Source organism: Corvus kubaryi, unplaced genomic scaffold (genome assembly GCF_017639235.1).
Source record: "Corvus kubaryi isolate FWS band 111438036 unplaced genomic scaffold, C.kubaryi_AGA036_p1.0 37260, whole genome shotgun sequence".
NCBI classification, from domain to species: Eukaryota; Metazoa; Chordata; class Aves; order Passeriformes; family Corvidae; genus Corvus; species Corvus kubaryi.
The window spans coordinates 567,370-583,832 of record NW_024581077.1 but is presented as its reverse complement, the minus strand read 5'-3'; the positions used below and the strand labels follow the sequence as shown (position 1 = coordinate 583,832).

Genomic DNA, 16,463 nt, shown 5'->3' with positions numbered 1-16,463 from the left:
CACAATGCTTTGCAATCTTCGTTTTATCCATTTTGCAGATCCTTGTGGCCTGGTCATGCAGAAGTTTTTGTGTAGTCAAGTTGCTGTTGTTGATAGAAAAGAACATTGAGAATAAGAGGTTTCATGCCTGTGTTGCAAGCTTGTGGGATTTGTGCTTTGATGACTAGACCACAAGAATGGATTGGCTGTTGTTGTGTTGACGTTTGAGTGAAAGGAGTTACCTTGTAAAATTAAGATCACTTCCAAAGAAATCAAGAGCTTCTGTTCCTGCAGTGAATGCATGACTTCTCTACATACTCTTCAGGCTTCATGTGCATGTGGTGTTATTGTTCTTCTGCTTCCTAAAAATACCTTTACATTTTCACATATACCTTTTTTACTCTAAAGCTGCTTATTTAGTAAAATTTAAATAGCTACCATGTGAAAGAGAATTGTGACAACTCTCTCAAGGAAGCAACAGTAATTTCAAACTGTAGTATTTTTCCATACCATGAGGTCACCAGTCCTGTCCTGTGTGAGGAGATACCTTTCCTTTCCCAGCTTCACCAAGAGAAATACTAATTAACATGAAAACCTTTAAGTCAAGGTTTCTTGATCCCTTTTTTTCCCCATACACACTGGTGCATAAATACCTTGACTCTCAGAAATCTGTCATCTGAAGTTGAGAAGCTGCTTTTTCCTCCTCATAGCCCAGAGGACCTACGTATAAGAACTCCATTGGGTTCTTCACCCTTCGTTGAGTGAAGCTGGAAGTTAAAGCACAGATGGGTTTCTTCTGTCTTCAAAGGTCATGTAAAAAAGTCTTTAATGGTTGTTTTGTATAAGCTAGTCACATCACCTGAATTAATTTGCCTAATGGCCAACTGGAAACATGCTTCACAGGGTATAACTGGGCTTGGAGGTAAAGTAGGGAGAGAGGAGAAGGCTCTTCTGTTATCCCTTCTGTGCCCTGCTAAAAGCTTATTCCTCCTGTTCGCTGAAGAAATTTGCCTGCTGTATTCTTTATATTCTGTAAAAGACCTTTTGGCTCTTGTTTACCCAAGAGACATATGCACTATTTTCTTTTTCAAGTATTTTATGGTGTAGAGATCTCTGGAATTACAAAAATTAGCCTAGGGAGAAGGAGTCGAACCAAGGAACACACAGCACTTGTTTCCTATCTGCTCATTGAGTTAGCGCCACATTCTTGGTGTGCAGGAATCCTGGCAGTTCCTGGGACTTCGGTCTTCTGTCTCTGTCTGGTGGGGTGTTATGTTTGGATGCAGCCCAGACTGGAGGTTGCCAGAGCCAAGATGAGATAAAGGAATGATGATCATACCTCTCTCCATTCCTCTAAGGAGCACCAGCCACCTACAGGTCCTTGCAGCTATTCTGCAAGGTTTGGGTCACATAGTTAGTCTTTGTTCAAGGAGCAACAGGAAATGACTCGAATGATGAACTGAATTTGAAATTATAGAGTTCTCCATGATGTTTAAGTTTATTCTAAAGAGTATTTAAAAATCAAAACACACTGTTCTATTTTTCCATTTTTTCCTTCCCACTTCAAGGCCAGAATACTTGATGAGAGGTGGAGTGGAAAGATGCTGGACTGCTACATTGTGTCATTTTTTCACCTCCGTGGGTAGTTAGAAGGGAGTTGTTTCCTTTTAGTCTCTGCTGCTGTTGTAGAGCAGTTTTCTTCTCTCAGAAAGCTTTTGCCTTTTCCCAGTTCCCTTTCCCCTTAATTTCCTTTCTTTTTTCCTTTTTTTTTTCTTTCATACTAACTATGTTGGGCAGTACCAGGGGATTTTATTTTTTAGTAGTTCCTGCCTAAACATTTTAAAACCAAGCAAAAGTAATCACAACCCTTCTCTTCACTTGAAATCATAACATTTTTTGACAAGAAGTGCCTTTAAAGAAATGCCTCCCAATTTACGGCGGGTTGCTTTGTACTTTGTTTCTGTAACCTATCTCATTACATTTCCTGTGTGTTAAGTATGTATGTATTATGAGCCCTTAAAAATAAATATCCCAGAAGAAAGGAATTCAGTAAATGAATAAAACATTCTTGGGTTGCCCAAGTGGCAGCTTAATAGCTCATTCATTGGGACTTTCATATAATATAATGATGATAGCCATATAAATATATGGATAGATGAATAACTTCAATGAGGAGCTTTTTACAACTCTGCATACCACATGTGAAATGAAATCAAACTCTGAAAGTGCTGCCTGACAAAAAGGTCCAATTTTTCCAGTGCCAACCATGAAATTCTGCCTAAAAATACACAAACTGTGTGTTTGTGTATACATATGTACACATAGCTAAAACATGCTTTCAATAGCGCGTGCACACACACACACATGTATACATATGCTGCTTCCAGGTGGAATTTAGTGTTTCAGGACTGATACTGATTGCACTGAACCTCTAAAACTTTGTAGACTATTGACATGACTGGGTTTGCCGCAGTGTGTTTGAGATTCGGTCTTAGCCTTGGCTTTCTCTAGAAATTACAAGATAAATGGAATAGGAGCATAAGGTTGTTGTGTTATATTGCCTAGGATATACACAACTTTTTCGTTAGGTTGCCTTAATCACAGAGCTTTGTAAATATCTACTTTGATGCCTCTCTGTCACAGCAGTCTGTAACCTTTGGTAGGGCTGAAAGTAAAGTTTCGAATAATTTTTTTTGTAGCGATGATGTTCTCAGGAAAACTGATTTCCAGTTATGCTGGACTTGAAAACCTGATGTTGACAACCCTGAAAGATGCAGAGAAACCAGCTCATGCTGAGCTATGGCATGGACAGGAGAAACTAGACCACCAAATGAGACATAAACAGGATAAGACAATTCATTTCCTTACTCCAAAGGATAGGAAAATGAATTTCTAGGAAGTTGCTGAACTGTGGTGGAAGAAGTCTAGGTGTTCATATGAAACATATCAGTATCTTTTGTAAGCCAGCAAAAATTCTCTCTCTCTTAGCAGGGGGAGGGACTGGTATTGTAGTATAGACAAAGGATGCTGAAATGCTCTTCATGAAAGGCAGCAATACAGTGATTGTCTGTTGATTGTTTTAATAATGCACCTCATAGAAGAGCCCTTTATTTTCTCATGAGTTGTGTCTCATTAGAATTTCTCACTTTCATTGGCTGGCTTTTCCTCGGCAGTTTATTGTATGTTGTGTATATATATATATATATATATGTCTATATATACATACACACACATATATATGTATATATATAAAATACAACTAGCATCATCTCCCACAGTAGTCTGAAGCAACAGCTTTTAATGTCAGTACTCAAAAGTGATCACATGAGGCCCCATGAAAATAAGTGACTGGTATTTTCATACTGGTGGATTAAATTGATGAATGTTTGTTGTGCTGAAGAATAGGGTGCCACTGCTGATCTTTGAGCTGAACAAAATGGCGACAACAATAAAATAATCTTAGATGAAGTAGAAAAATTCCATCCTGGGGCTCCTGGAGGTCAACCTGAGCGTGGGGAGACCTGTTCCCTCATGTACCCAAAGCATACTGGAGAATTGTGCTTATTTGATGTATGAACTGTATGGAACAAGATGTTAATTGTAGGACTCACATGGTATATGCACAATAATTGAGTGGGCATATTCAGAAAAGGAACTGCCATGAATGAAATTTGCTGGTTGCTGGGGAATGCAGGTCCAGAAGGTGTTATAATCTTATATTTTTATTCTCTTTTTTAAAGAGTTTCTTTCCTTTTTTTTGGTGGGTTGGGGTTTTTTTTTGTATAATAAGAAGAAAATAAGAAGGAAACAAAGCAGGGGGAAAACTGTATGTGAAAATAAGTGTATTGAAAGATGAGTGCTTTGACAAACACTTGGGAGAATTGACAAAATTGATCAGTGTGTTAAACAATGGGTTATAGAGTGGGGTCAGGAAGTTAAGTGTTGTGTGTGGACATTGCAATATCAGTATGATAAATTGGTTGTTGTTAGTACTGAAACTGCAATAGTCCCTCTGTTACATTGGAGGTAATAACTAACGTGAATTCATATTCCAAAACTTGCAGGCAATTTATAGATCTCCTTAGGGAAGTTGAAATCATGTTGGAAGTTTAAATTAACCTCTGTCATTACTGACAACTTTTCCTATCCTTTTGCTCCCTGTATTCTAGCTTGGAGAAAGCTACATTTTCAAGCAGCTTTTAAATGACAATGAGAACAACGTGTATGTGCATTGGGTCTTTCAATGATTGCCTTTTAAAATCAATTTTTATGATTTTCACAAGTAGCAGTGCATGTACTCTGTAACAGAGACGTTTATTCCCACTGCCTTACTGTAAGCACCTGCCTAGTTTCCTCAGGCTCCTTTCCTCTGCTTTCAAGGGGGAAGCGATAAGCAGGACTTGGCTACCAGCTTCTGCAGTACCCTCCAGTAACCTTTAGCCAGTGCCTCCACTTACTCTGTCTCTGCTTAACCTCACAATTTAGATTCTTGAAGTGAGGCACCTGGCCTTTTCTGAATGTATCTGTATTTAAAGTAATGACTGTATAAGGACTTTTTATTGTTCTTGCTGGCTCAAATTTCATCATTCTTAACTGACCAAAAAAAAAAAAGGTAACATTTGACTATCACAGTGCTACATACATATGAAAATTCTGTCTGTCTTCCAAACATTGGGGCTGAAAATGAATTTTCCAATATGCTCTGAAAACAAGCAAGTTTAGGCTTAGTTGGAGCTGCTGATAAGTAAAAACCAAAAATTTCTGTATGTGATTCATTCTTCTATAAAAACTGATACAAATATGTGTGGCTGATTTTAATTTTTTTTCACTGTGATTATTATTCTGGACTATGTACACGTGTATGGATGTGGTAGGGTCTTTTATATTAAAAAAGTGTACATACATGTATATATGTAGCTATATATATGTGCCCATATGTGCACATGTGTATATACTACTCAGACAAGTGTGAAAATACCCAGAGCTGGTGTGATTGTTTATGTGTGTGTGTATAGTGTTCTCTCTTCCTGTTTTGTTAAAAATATGGTGAATCGATATTACATAGATTTTACTTTTGATTAGAAATATAGTAAGTAATTTTGACATGTGTAGGGGTTTAGTTCACATCTGTTTTCCTCTGTGAGACAAGGATTTTGGAGAAATAGAATCAGAACTCAGATTTTCAGGGTGACTGATGAGACACCTGACCCAGGTGTGGAAAATCCTGAGTGGTGTGGAGAATGGGAGGATATGGGCCAAACCTTGATGGATTTCTCCTTAACTAAAAACCAAGTTATGCTAAATCATGACAACGTGTCACTTCACGATACAGTTTTTATCTCTTCATCAACTGTTTCCTGTTTTTTCTCTCTGTCACAGGGTGAAAGGATGATGTGATGGACGTGAATATGGGCCGCTGGTCAGGCTCACGGCTACCTCCGTCATGCCTTGTCCTTCTGATTGTCAAGCTCCTGGCCTCCATTTGCCAGGTGGCTCACGGGACTGCCCCACTTGGCTTTCACTTCACACATTCCACTTACAATGCCACAGTGTATGAGAATTCTGCAGCCAGGACCTATGTCAACAGTCAGACGAGGATGGGCATTACCATGGCTGACCTTTCATGGGATATCAAGTACAAGATAGTGTCTGGTGATGATGAGGGCTTTTTTAAAGCAGAGGAAGTCATCATTGCTGACTTCTGCTTCCTCAGAATAAGGACTAAAGGTGGGAATTCTGCTATATTGAACAGAGAAATCCAGGACAATTATTTATTGATGGTAAAAGGTTCTGTCAGAGGAGAGGACTTGGAAGCGTGGACAAAAGTGAACATCCAGGTTTTAGATATGAATGACCTCAGACCTTTGTTTTCACCAACCACGTACTCTGTCACGATAGCAGAAAGCACTCCTTTAAGGACTAGCATTGCACAGGTGACCGCAACAGATGCGGATATTGGGTCCAATGGTGAATTTTATTATTACTTTAAAAATAAAGTTGATCTCTTCTCAGTTCATCCTACAAGTGGTGTTATCTCCTTAAGTGGCCGGTTAAATTATGATGAGAAAAACAGATATGACCTTGAGATTTTGGCAGTGGACCGTGGGATGAAGCTTTATGGAAGCAATGGCGTAAGCAGCACTGCCAAGCTTTATGTTCACATTGAACGTATAAATGAACATGCCCCAACAATAAATGTAGTGACCCATATTCCCTTCCCATCAGACAAGGAACCTACCTATGCAGTTGTTAACGTTGATGACCTAGATGAAGGAGCCAATGGAGAAATAGAATCTGTTTCTATTGTGGCTGGAGATTCACTAGAGCAATTCTTTTTGACTAAAGAAGGGAAATGGATGAATGAGTACAAAATCAAAGAAAGAAAGCCTGTTGATTGGGACAGCTTCCCGTATGGTTATAACCTGACTCTCCAAGCTAAGGACAAAGGATCTCCTCAGAAATTTTCTGCAGTCAAACTGGTCCACATTGCTAGTCCCAAGAAGGACAGTATCCCCCTGAAGTTTGAAAAGGAAGCATATGATGTTTTGATCAGTGAATTTTCACCTCCTGGTGTGGTGGTTGCAGTAGTTAAGTTGATGCCTGAGCCACAGGGTGTGGAATACAGAATATCTCCAAGTGAGGAAGCTGAGTATTTTAAGATCAATCCCAACACAGGCCTTATTACTACTGCTCGTCCTTTGAAAATCATTGAGAAGGACCTCTATGAATTAGAAGTATATGCAAACAAAGGTGGTGATTTAAAAGCACAGGTTACTGTCAGGTTAGAAGATGCCAACGATCACACTCCAGAGTTCCAGCAGCTCTCCTACAGTTCATTTGTCAATGAAAGTGTCCCAGTGGGGTCCAGCGTTTTGGCAGTGTCAGCAGTTGATGAAGACAGGGGAGAAAATGGATACATCACGTACAGTATTGCCAGTCTGAACTCACTGCCATTTACAATAAACCAGTTTACAGGTGTCATCAGCACATCTGAAGAACTGGATTTTGAGTCCTCACCAGAAAGCTACAGATTCATTGTGAGAGCTTCCGACTGGGGTTCTCCCTACCGCCATGAAAGTGAGGTGAATGTCACCATATACATAGGCAATGTCAATGATAACAAACCCCTGTTTGAAAAAGTGGCCTGTCAGGGAGTGATTTCGTCTGATTTTCCTGTTGGTGGTCACATCACTGCTGTTTCCGCAATAGACATAGATGAGTTGGAGCTTGTGAAGTACAAAATAATCTCTGGAAATGAACTTGGCATTTTTTATTTAAATCCAGACTCTGGTGTCCTGCAGCTTAAAAAATCTCTTGTTAACTCCGGCATAAAGAACAGCAATTTTGGCCTTAAGATAACGGCAACTGATGGAGAGAACTTTGCTGATGCTATGTTTGTTAATATTTCAGTAGTTCATGGGAAAGTGTCTTCAAAGACCTTTAGCTGTAGAGAAACTAGAGTTGCTCAGAAACTAGCAGAAAAATTGCTCAAAAAGGCAAAAGCAAATGTGAAGCTGAATTTAGAAGATGGTTTTCTTGATTTTTATTCAGTCAACAGGCAGGCACCGCATTTTGACAAATCCTTTCCTACTGATGTGAAGGTTTCAGAGGATCTGCCAGTTGGTGCCACCATCCTGAGGATAAAAGCCTATGATGCAGACTCAGGCTTTAATGGAAGAGTACTTTATACAATTTCTGATGGTAATGTAGATAGTTGTTTCAACATTGACATGGAGATGGGGATACTTAGTGTTCTCATGCCCTTGGACCGTGAAAAAACAGAGCTCTATCTCCTTAATATTACAGTTTATGATTTAGGTAATCCACAGAAATCTGCATGGAGACTGCTGACTATCACTGTGGAGGATGCAAATGATAACAAGCCTGTTTTTTTACAGGAGAGTTACTCGGTTAATATTTTAGAAAGTACAAGTCTTGGTACAGAGATTATCCAGGTAGAAGCTAGAGATAAAGACCTAGGATCTAATGGTGAAGTGACTTACTCAGTACTGACAGACACGCATCAATTTGGTATCAACAGTTCCACGGGAGTGGTGTATGTTGCAGATCAACTGGACCGGGAGGCAAAAGCAAACTACACTCTGAAGATTGAAGCTAGGGACAGAGCAGAGAGTGGCCATCAGCAGTTTTCTGTTGTGCCTCTGAAGGTTTTTTTGGATGATGTTAATGATTGCTCTCCAGCCTTTATACCATCCAGCTACAACGTGAAGGTCCTTGAGGACCTGCCAGTTGGCACTGTCATAGCTTGGCTGGAAACTCATGATCCAGACCTGGGCTTGGGTGGCCAAGTCCGCTACTCGCTGGTGAATGATTACAACGGGCGGTTTGAGATCGACAAAGCCAGCGGCGCCATCCGCCTGAACAAGGAGCTCGACTACGAGAAGCAGCAGTTCTACAACCTGACTGTGCGTGCCAAGGACAAGGGGCGCCCCGTTTCTCTGTCTTCTCTTTCTTTTGTGGAAGTTGAAGTGGTGGATGTTAACGAAAATCTTCATACCCCCTATTTTCCTGACTTTGCTGTCATTGGATCTGTAAAGGAAAACTCCCACATTGGTACAAGTGTTTTGCAAGTTGTTGCTCGAGATGAGGACTCTGGAAGAGATGGGGAGATCCAGTATTCCATAAGGGATGGCAGTGGCCTGGGGAGATTCAGCATAGATGAAGAAACTGGTGAGTTTTGTTTCCAACTTTTCCTTCATAGAGTTTTTTTGCACAAGCAGAGCTTAGGCATAATTGCTTTCTACCCTTAACACGAAATTCAGTTCTTCTTAACAGGCAAGACAGAATTATAAATAAGGATTTTCCAGGCACAGCAATGACATAATTTAATTACCTGGTTACATTCGTCACTCTGTGGATGTGAAATAATACACGTTTCTTTTCAGCAGCTATGTGATGACTCCATTTAGAAGGCAGTGATAGTTACAGAATGACTTGTTTACAGTCACCGCATTATCTGTTGATCACTGTAAATTAGTCAGGTCACCTCCACAGAGTCACAATACTCATGACCTTGAATCCAGTGTTAAACCCAATGAAACAAGGAGCATGAAACAGATTATTTTGTCCTAAAACCTATTTGTGGTCTTGTTTTTGTTGTTGGGAATCATTTTTCATGGGAGTTATTCTGGAATGACACACCATCCTGTGTAATACACTTTCTTGTAGCATGGTGTTCATCAGCGTTGGTGTGCTTATGTGAAAGGTAGAAATCCAGGGAAATGTTCATAACTGTGAATGAGCTGTGCTAGCTTTCCTTTGTGGCAGTAGTATTATAAACATTGACGTTAGAAAGCATTGTTAATGTAGTGAAGGTTTTTAAGATGTTGAACTTAACTACCACACTACCCTATTGGAAAATGTTCAAAATACTAAATATAAAAGTGTGTTTAGTAAAACACTTAAAAACTGGCTGTTTAAATGTCTGATGGTTGTTGGGAGTAATGGTGCAGCTGTGCACCACTAGAAGTAGTGAGGAAATTAGAAAATATTAGTCAACAGTTTCAGAAATTGTACTAAATATGTTAGGTCTGTGGGTTTACTGTGATTTGTATGTCTTTTTCTGAAGCTTTTAATTGAGAATGTGGTATTAAACATAAGATTAAAATGTATGTTTTGGCAAATTCAAACTGTTTAATCAAATGTCAACTTTCTAAACTGAACATTATGAAAAACAGACGACATTACAAATGCTATGGCTCTCATCTAAGTATAAGCAGAGAAAAATATTTTTATTCTATTTTTGCTACAGTCTCGCTGCTACAGCTGTACACAGATGATTGCAGTCAAAACCTTATGTCCAGAAACATCAGACTTGAGTGTCAGAAGTCAAGAGGGCACCTAGTCTAGTTTCCAGAAATGTTAGGAACTTGCATATCCTACAGTGCTCATAGTAGCAGAAGGGAACATTATTTAGACATTTGGACATGTATTTAAATATTAAGCTCCTTCATTTGAAAATTTCGTCCTACCTACTTTTTGAGTAGCATCAACTTCATCTCAATGGGTTCTTTATGAAGCACTGGGAGGTTGGTCCAAATGCTGCAGTATTGATACAGAAATCTCAGCATTCAACATTTATTGAACTTAAACGAGCTGGTAGGGAAAGTAACTCCGTGCGTGTCACTCATAAGTAAAATAACCGTTTTATTACCCTGTGCCTACACTAGTAGAGGTGATGGCTTAGAGTAAGTTAGGTCCCTTGTTCAGTTAAGCACAAATCATGTTTTAACGTGAGAGGAAATTGTACTGAATATTCCACATTAAATATACTTACTTTATTTCCAGAATTGAAATACATTTTGTGGAGGCAAAAAAAAAAGCCCCAAATCTCTCAAGATGCAAAGATTTTTCTGCCTTTTACTCTTTCATGAGTGTTTCATGAATATAAACCAGCCTGTGCTATTTCACTTAATCATTCCAGAAGAGACTTGATAATTCAGCAGATAAAAAGATTTAGGATTCTTGTTCTGATTTCCCCAAATGTTCAATACCACGTAAGCCTTCTTGAAAGCAATTTGAAGAGCACTTCGGGTGCAGAGCTGCAGACAGGGCGATGTGGAGGGCAGGGCTTCAGGGTTACTCTGGGTCATGCTGTTGTAAGCTGAATGCAGAATTTGACCCTCTGTGTCAAATAGAATGCAACATTAATACTCTGCTATTGAACTGGTGGCAACTTAAATGCTGCTGAATGATGAATCAGCTTTCTAGCTGTAGAAAAGGGCTTAAGTCACATATTGAATTAATTTATAAAGAGATAGCTGTTTATTTACTTTCAGCACAGTTCATTTGTCACTTTTAAACTGACCAACTCTATTGGCTTCTGTACCGTCTCTCCTGAAATTTGTGAAGGTAAGCAGGAGTGTGAAGTACAACAAATCAATATTTTTGGCTGCTGCCTTAATGAAAAGATGACTGCAGCATCCATTACAATCATTAGAACATAAAGTGGGCCAAATTCATCCCGATATGTGAGCAGGCTAGACTGCAAGCAAGTCTGTGCTTTCAGCAAAATTCTGCTCGAGTGCATTATTTTTATTTTTCTGAAATATTACATGTTAATGGTGTTGCCGTGTGTGTTGAGTGAGACGTGCTTTTGCTCCGTGAGGCACATTGATACTGAGGAGTTGAAATGATGCCAGGATACCCAAGGAGAAGCAGGCCTTCCCGATGGATACACACTGCACCATGCAGCTGCACATTTGTTGTCACGGTGGCTTCTTCTTCTTCCACTGTAGATGTATATAGGTGCATCTGGAAAAAACAAGGTTCAGGGGAGATCTCGCTCTCTACAGCTGCCTGAAAGGAGGTTGTAGTGAGGTATGGGTCAGTCTGTTCTCCAGATAACAAGTGGCAGGACAAGAAGAAATGGCGAGGAGAGGTTTAGATTGGGTATTAGGGAAATTGGTCAATATCTGATATTTTGATCTTACTTGTAGAAGTGAGACCCTTCCCCATGTGCAACTCTGGTGCTACAGAGAAACTGGAGTAATTTCTTCATCTTTAATACTGCTTCCTGCCTGGTGTGCACCTCCACTCTCTTTGCCAGTCTGCTAATTGCAGTTCCTTAGAAGAAAATTGTGTAAAACCCACTCTTATATCTCCAGATTGTTGTAACACGAAATGAGCAGACGTGGTAAAAATTTTTGTGGGATGAGAGTGTGCTCTGAGTTTCCATCATAGGTTAGCTCTAATAGTTACAACTACTCTTGTGGAAATGTTCTCTGTCAGAGGTCCTATGCTGCTTTATTAAAAACCTGGATTTTCTTAGCTCTGCTGTGTTCACCTTCATAGTGCTGACACCACAGCAAAGTGGTATATTTTTGTTTTCTTGGGAGCTGGTGGTGAGTCCAACAAATGCGTATGGATTTATGGTATCACCCGCCTTGGGAGACTAAATGCCATCTATCAGAACCTCTTTTCTGGCCACAGTGGAGATTTGAACAACTAGTGGGAGTTCTTGACTTCTTGAAATGTTGAGTTAGATGAGATCAGGCCTAAATGCTGGAATCTTCCTTCTCATTTTTCAGTGACTTGTGATTCAGCTAAACTGCATTTTTACGCTACACTTTTTAGTCTGGCATCTGTTTCTACATGTTAATGTAACAGCCTGGAACTCAAAGAGTTTCTATTTTACCCCTATGCTACCTGTGGATGTACTGCTAATAGCAAATGATCAAAGTGAGTTCTAGAGCAAAGAGATGAGACACACTCAGCATCTTCTGCTGCAGAGGCTTCTGTAGGGTTTGTCAGAGTTGGTGTGGCAGCATCCTGACATGCAAGGAGTTGCGAACTCCACTGCACAGGTGGGAAAACGGAAGCAACAAGTTTTTTACTAGTTATTGGGAAAGCATAGAAACATCTTGAGTCCCACTGAAATTGAACATGAAGATAAAACAGTGGTATTAGTGAAATGCTTATGGGATCTTTAGCGTACTTGCAAAGCCCGTGAGCACGGACTTAAGGAATGCTTTCAAAGCTTACTAACTTTATTTCCTAGGGTTGTTCAGGAACCTCACTCACCTGACTTTCATTAGAACTTTAAATTTAAGCGTTAGCTGACACTAATTTCTAACCCTGTAAAGGACCTCTGATAAGAATGCAAGCTGTAGATGACCCTGTTAACTTGTTATCTTTAGGTGTTTCAGCCCTGAAATGCACATTAGGAAGCCAGTCCTGTCTTTCACAGTGCAGAAAACCTAAAGGTACTGTTAAATGGAGGTAGAATTCAAATTATTACAGACTCCATGGGTTTATTTATGGTGCTAAGGATAGTGGTCTGATCTTCTCTTTGACTATCTCAAAAGTGGTAGAAATTCCTGACAAACTGTGGCTAGAGAAGGCAGTTGATGCTGGAAAACCTTAATCATGGCTTCAAACAACTAATAATGGAAACTAGGAACACCAGATGATATCGTTTAAAGAAAACCAGAGCTGCCTGCACTGTTCCATCTATTTGGCAGAAAGGACTTTTGCTTCAGACTCCTTGCATCTTGTCCCTGTCTTCTAAAATAGTTTTCAGTTATTGTGTATGCAGGTTGAAGGATACTTCCATTTGCTGCAATTTGAGTGGTTCGATAAATATTTTTGTGGGACCACTGTTAGCGTTTCCTTGAAACAAAATAAAGTAAAATGAAAATCTTTTGTAATAACGTGTTTTTCTCCCTCTCACTTGTTTAATTTTATGGAGGCATGTAGCAGCTGGTGGGTGGATCTGGGTGGACTCACTGGCAGAACTGAATTCACTATGGAGTTTTGAGACATTAGTATTATGGATGTTCTTCATCTTCCTGGAAAGTGCAGGCAAATTTCATTACCCAGAGCCAGTATTTTGGAGCCACTTAATTATCCCAGGCTTCTAAATCCAGTTTTCAAAGTAACTTCAGGCCATACCACAAGAGAAGTGCCAGTGGGTGTTACTGGGAGGTAGCTTGGGAAAGAGAATTGCTGCACTTGCAGCAGGCATTCATGACAAGATCATCAGCTCTCAGCCCGTCCATGGTGTCTCTCCTGAGCAACCTCTTTGGGAAGGAGTGTGCCAGATGGATCACAGAGCACAGTGCTGGCCAAAATCTGGTCTGTCAGCCTGCATCTGTGTCAGGCAGGAATAAAGCATTCCTGAGAGCCACTATTTCTGAGCCTGTGGTACTGTGTTATCATTGTTCTGTGAGTTATCTCTGTCAGCTTTTAACAGTGCAAGTGTTCCTTCGTATAAGATTTCCACTTTTAGGACAACAATCACTAACATTTTTCTTTTTCTTTAAAATTAGTTGTGGTAGAAAACCAATAATTTTTAAACAAATTCTGTGTCTGTGTGTTGATAATTTCCCTGTCATTTCTAGATGTAAATTAGTAAAGAACAAGGCTTGTCTTAGTTTCACTGGAGCAAATTTATTTAACTTTTTTTTAATAATATGAACCCTAAAACAATGCTTAAGCGTATGAAAATATTTACTTTAAAAGGCTCTGAGTATCATTCTGACATACTTTCAAAGTTTCCGAAGTGAAGCCAGTCATGCAGAATTTCTCCATTCAAGCTGTTCAGTCCTCTAGACTTCATACCCCATAAAACAGCTCACAACATACAATTTTTACAGCTAGCTGTAATTTGCATGCTTTCCCTTCTTTGGAAAATGTTTTAGAGAATCTCCTTTATTATTCAGGATGCTCCTGGCGATAGGACATTTTGTCTCAATCTCCGAGTAATTTATTTACTAATAAAGAAATGTGTAGTCTGTATTTCCTCCTGTCACCTTTATTACCCTTCAGAGATGTTTCCAAGAGCATTTTGTATTATATGTTTCTGTTATCCTCTCTCTTAGTGTATAATCCCAGAATTAGTTTGTGCATCATCATCTGTTAAATTACACCCAGGTGCTCCCGCAGAAAGCTTATCTCCAAGATGCCAGCAAAGGGACCAAGCCACAAGGCACTGAGTTATATGATATTAGAGGAAAATTGACTTCCAGTGTCTGGTGTTCATTCTGAGCACATGAGCACCAGCTTTATCCTGGCATCACTTCAGACCATGAGCAGCAGTTCATGGTAGTTCAGAAGAAACCGGAGAAAAATCCATTTTAGCTGTTCCAAAGCACCAGTGGAAGCGAAGGGCATTGAGAAGTGATGTTGTTCATGCAAAACCACGAGCTTACAAGCGTATGGAGGGCAATATGAGCACTTCTCTCTTCCAGGGATATAAAGAGGAGGATGCTTGGACAATGTCTAAGATTACATGGACCCATTTTGTTGTAGTGCCTAATCCTTTCCTGTAACAAGTCCAAGAGAGAGAAATCTCCACTGGCCAATAAAATTGAGGACATATTTTGCTGTCTGACCTTGCAGCAGGTTGTGTGGCTTTCATGGGAACAGTAGAACTGGACAGAGTTAATCAGGAATTTGTGGGGCTGGTTTGGTGTGATAACACTGGACTGATCACATATCTCTTCCGCTGCTTGAATACACACGTAGGCTCAAGGATTTACCTTGGAAGCTGGATTAAAGGGTACTTTTTATGAAGCTGTTTGCAGTTCAAGCACTACAAGTAATGGTTAATCAGGGAGTTGCTTGGAAAGCTTTTCCAAGCTTTCATTGCTCTCATTGCTAAAAAATTGTGTCATATTTTAAGGCTGTTTGGCTAATTTCAGTGTTCAAGTCTTGGAACTTGTTAGGTGTTTGCCAACAAGGTAAAAATAAAATAAAATTAAAAAGCCCTTCCAGTGTCAGATCTCTTTGAATTCGCACATACATGTTTACCTGAAAATAGATGTTTGGAGATGAGCTTCTATAGCTCATGGAACAGATTCTTTTAATCTGTAGTCTGCTGTTTAATGTAAACATCTTTATTGCATTTTATACACTTATGGTGTCTTATTAGCATTGAAGTGTTGCCAGTAAGAAATAACTGAGAAAAAGCCAAACAGAGTGAGGGGGTTTTCTTAGCAGTTGGTTCGCATTAGGTGTTTGCACTAATACATTTCTGTGTATCTCAGAGTGAAGTTGTCCACTGGCATTGACCTGGTCATTTTGTCCACAGTCAACAAAAAGGGAAGATCCATTCAGGTGTGGCAAGAAGTTTGTCACAAGTGTTGCTGCAGTGTTCCATCAGAGTGGGAAGTGTGTGAAGGTGTAGGACTGTGCCTTGTTTCCTCCGTGCAGACAGCTGTGGGACACACCAGCACATCCCCCACCTAAACGATTGGGGATATCAGGACATGCTGTGGCACTCACCCACCCCTCCATTGAGATACATGCATTGATTTTTTGCTCTTAGATGTCTCAACTTCGCAGTTGTTACCCGCTGGAGACAGTCTGGTTACCACAGCCCCCCTTGAGAGGGAGGCAGCCTGTAGCTACTTCTCTTAGGAAGTGCTTTTCAATTACTTTGATGATATTGTCATCTTGGACTTGAGCAAAATGCGCTCACTGTACATGTATGAGCAACAGTTCTTCAAGGTGATGGACTGGAAAGGTGAGAGTAATCTCATTGTACGTGGTTTCAAAAGCTCTCTGCTTCCACAGTGTGATGACAAGGTCTGCCTATCTTTCACAGCTGAAGCCTTTGGGCTTTCAGTTTTGCTAAAATATGCATAGCAAATTAATTTCTGATTTTAGATCTTTGTAGCCCATAATGAATTATATGCATCTTTATTTGGGGATTTTCTGTCTTCATTTGAAAGTTTTACTGAGAATTTGTGTTCTGGAAATGTAACTTTACACATAGGTCATTAAAAATGGTTTTGCTTCTCACCAGTGGTTCAGTTTATAAGGTAAAGATTTGGCAAAAAGAAGATAACAAACTGTTACTGTGAATCGGTTAATTTTTTTTTTTCCCAAAAACCTTTATTTTACAAGAGAATAACTATGGGATTTAATTAAATTTTCCAGAATACTTCACAGTCCCAGAACACCTTTCATCTAAAGTACACAAATTATTTTCCACATTTTAATGAAGGAAGCTCTTTGAT

General features: G+C 39.6%; 1 protein-coding gene across 10 annotated transcripts in view; it reads left to right on the top strand.

Moving 5' to 3' along the window:
- FAT3 (FAT atypical cadherin 3) overlaps positions 1 to 16,463 on the top strand; it is a 398,052-nt gene that overhangs the window by 82,145 nt on the left and 299,444 nt on the right. For all 10 annotated transcript variants that reach the window (XM_042024007.1, XM_042024009.1, XM_042024004.1 and 7 more), the window contains exon 2: positions 5,359 to 8,670. In XM_042024007.1, the coding sequence (XP_041879941.1) occupies positions 5,376 to 8,670 (3,295 nt within the window). In that variant the 5' untranslated portion in view covers positions 5,359 to 5,375. The remainder of the gene's footprint in view (positions 1 to 5,358; positions 8,671 to 16,463) is intronic.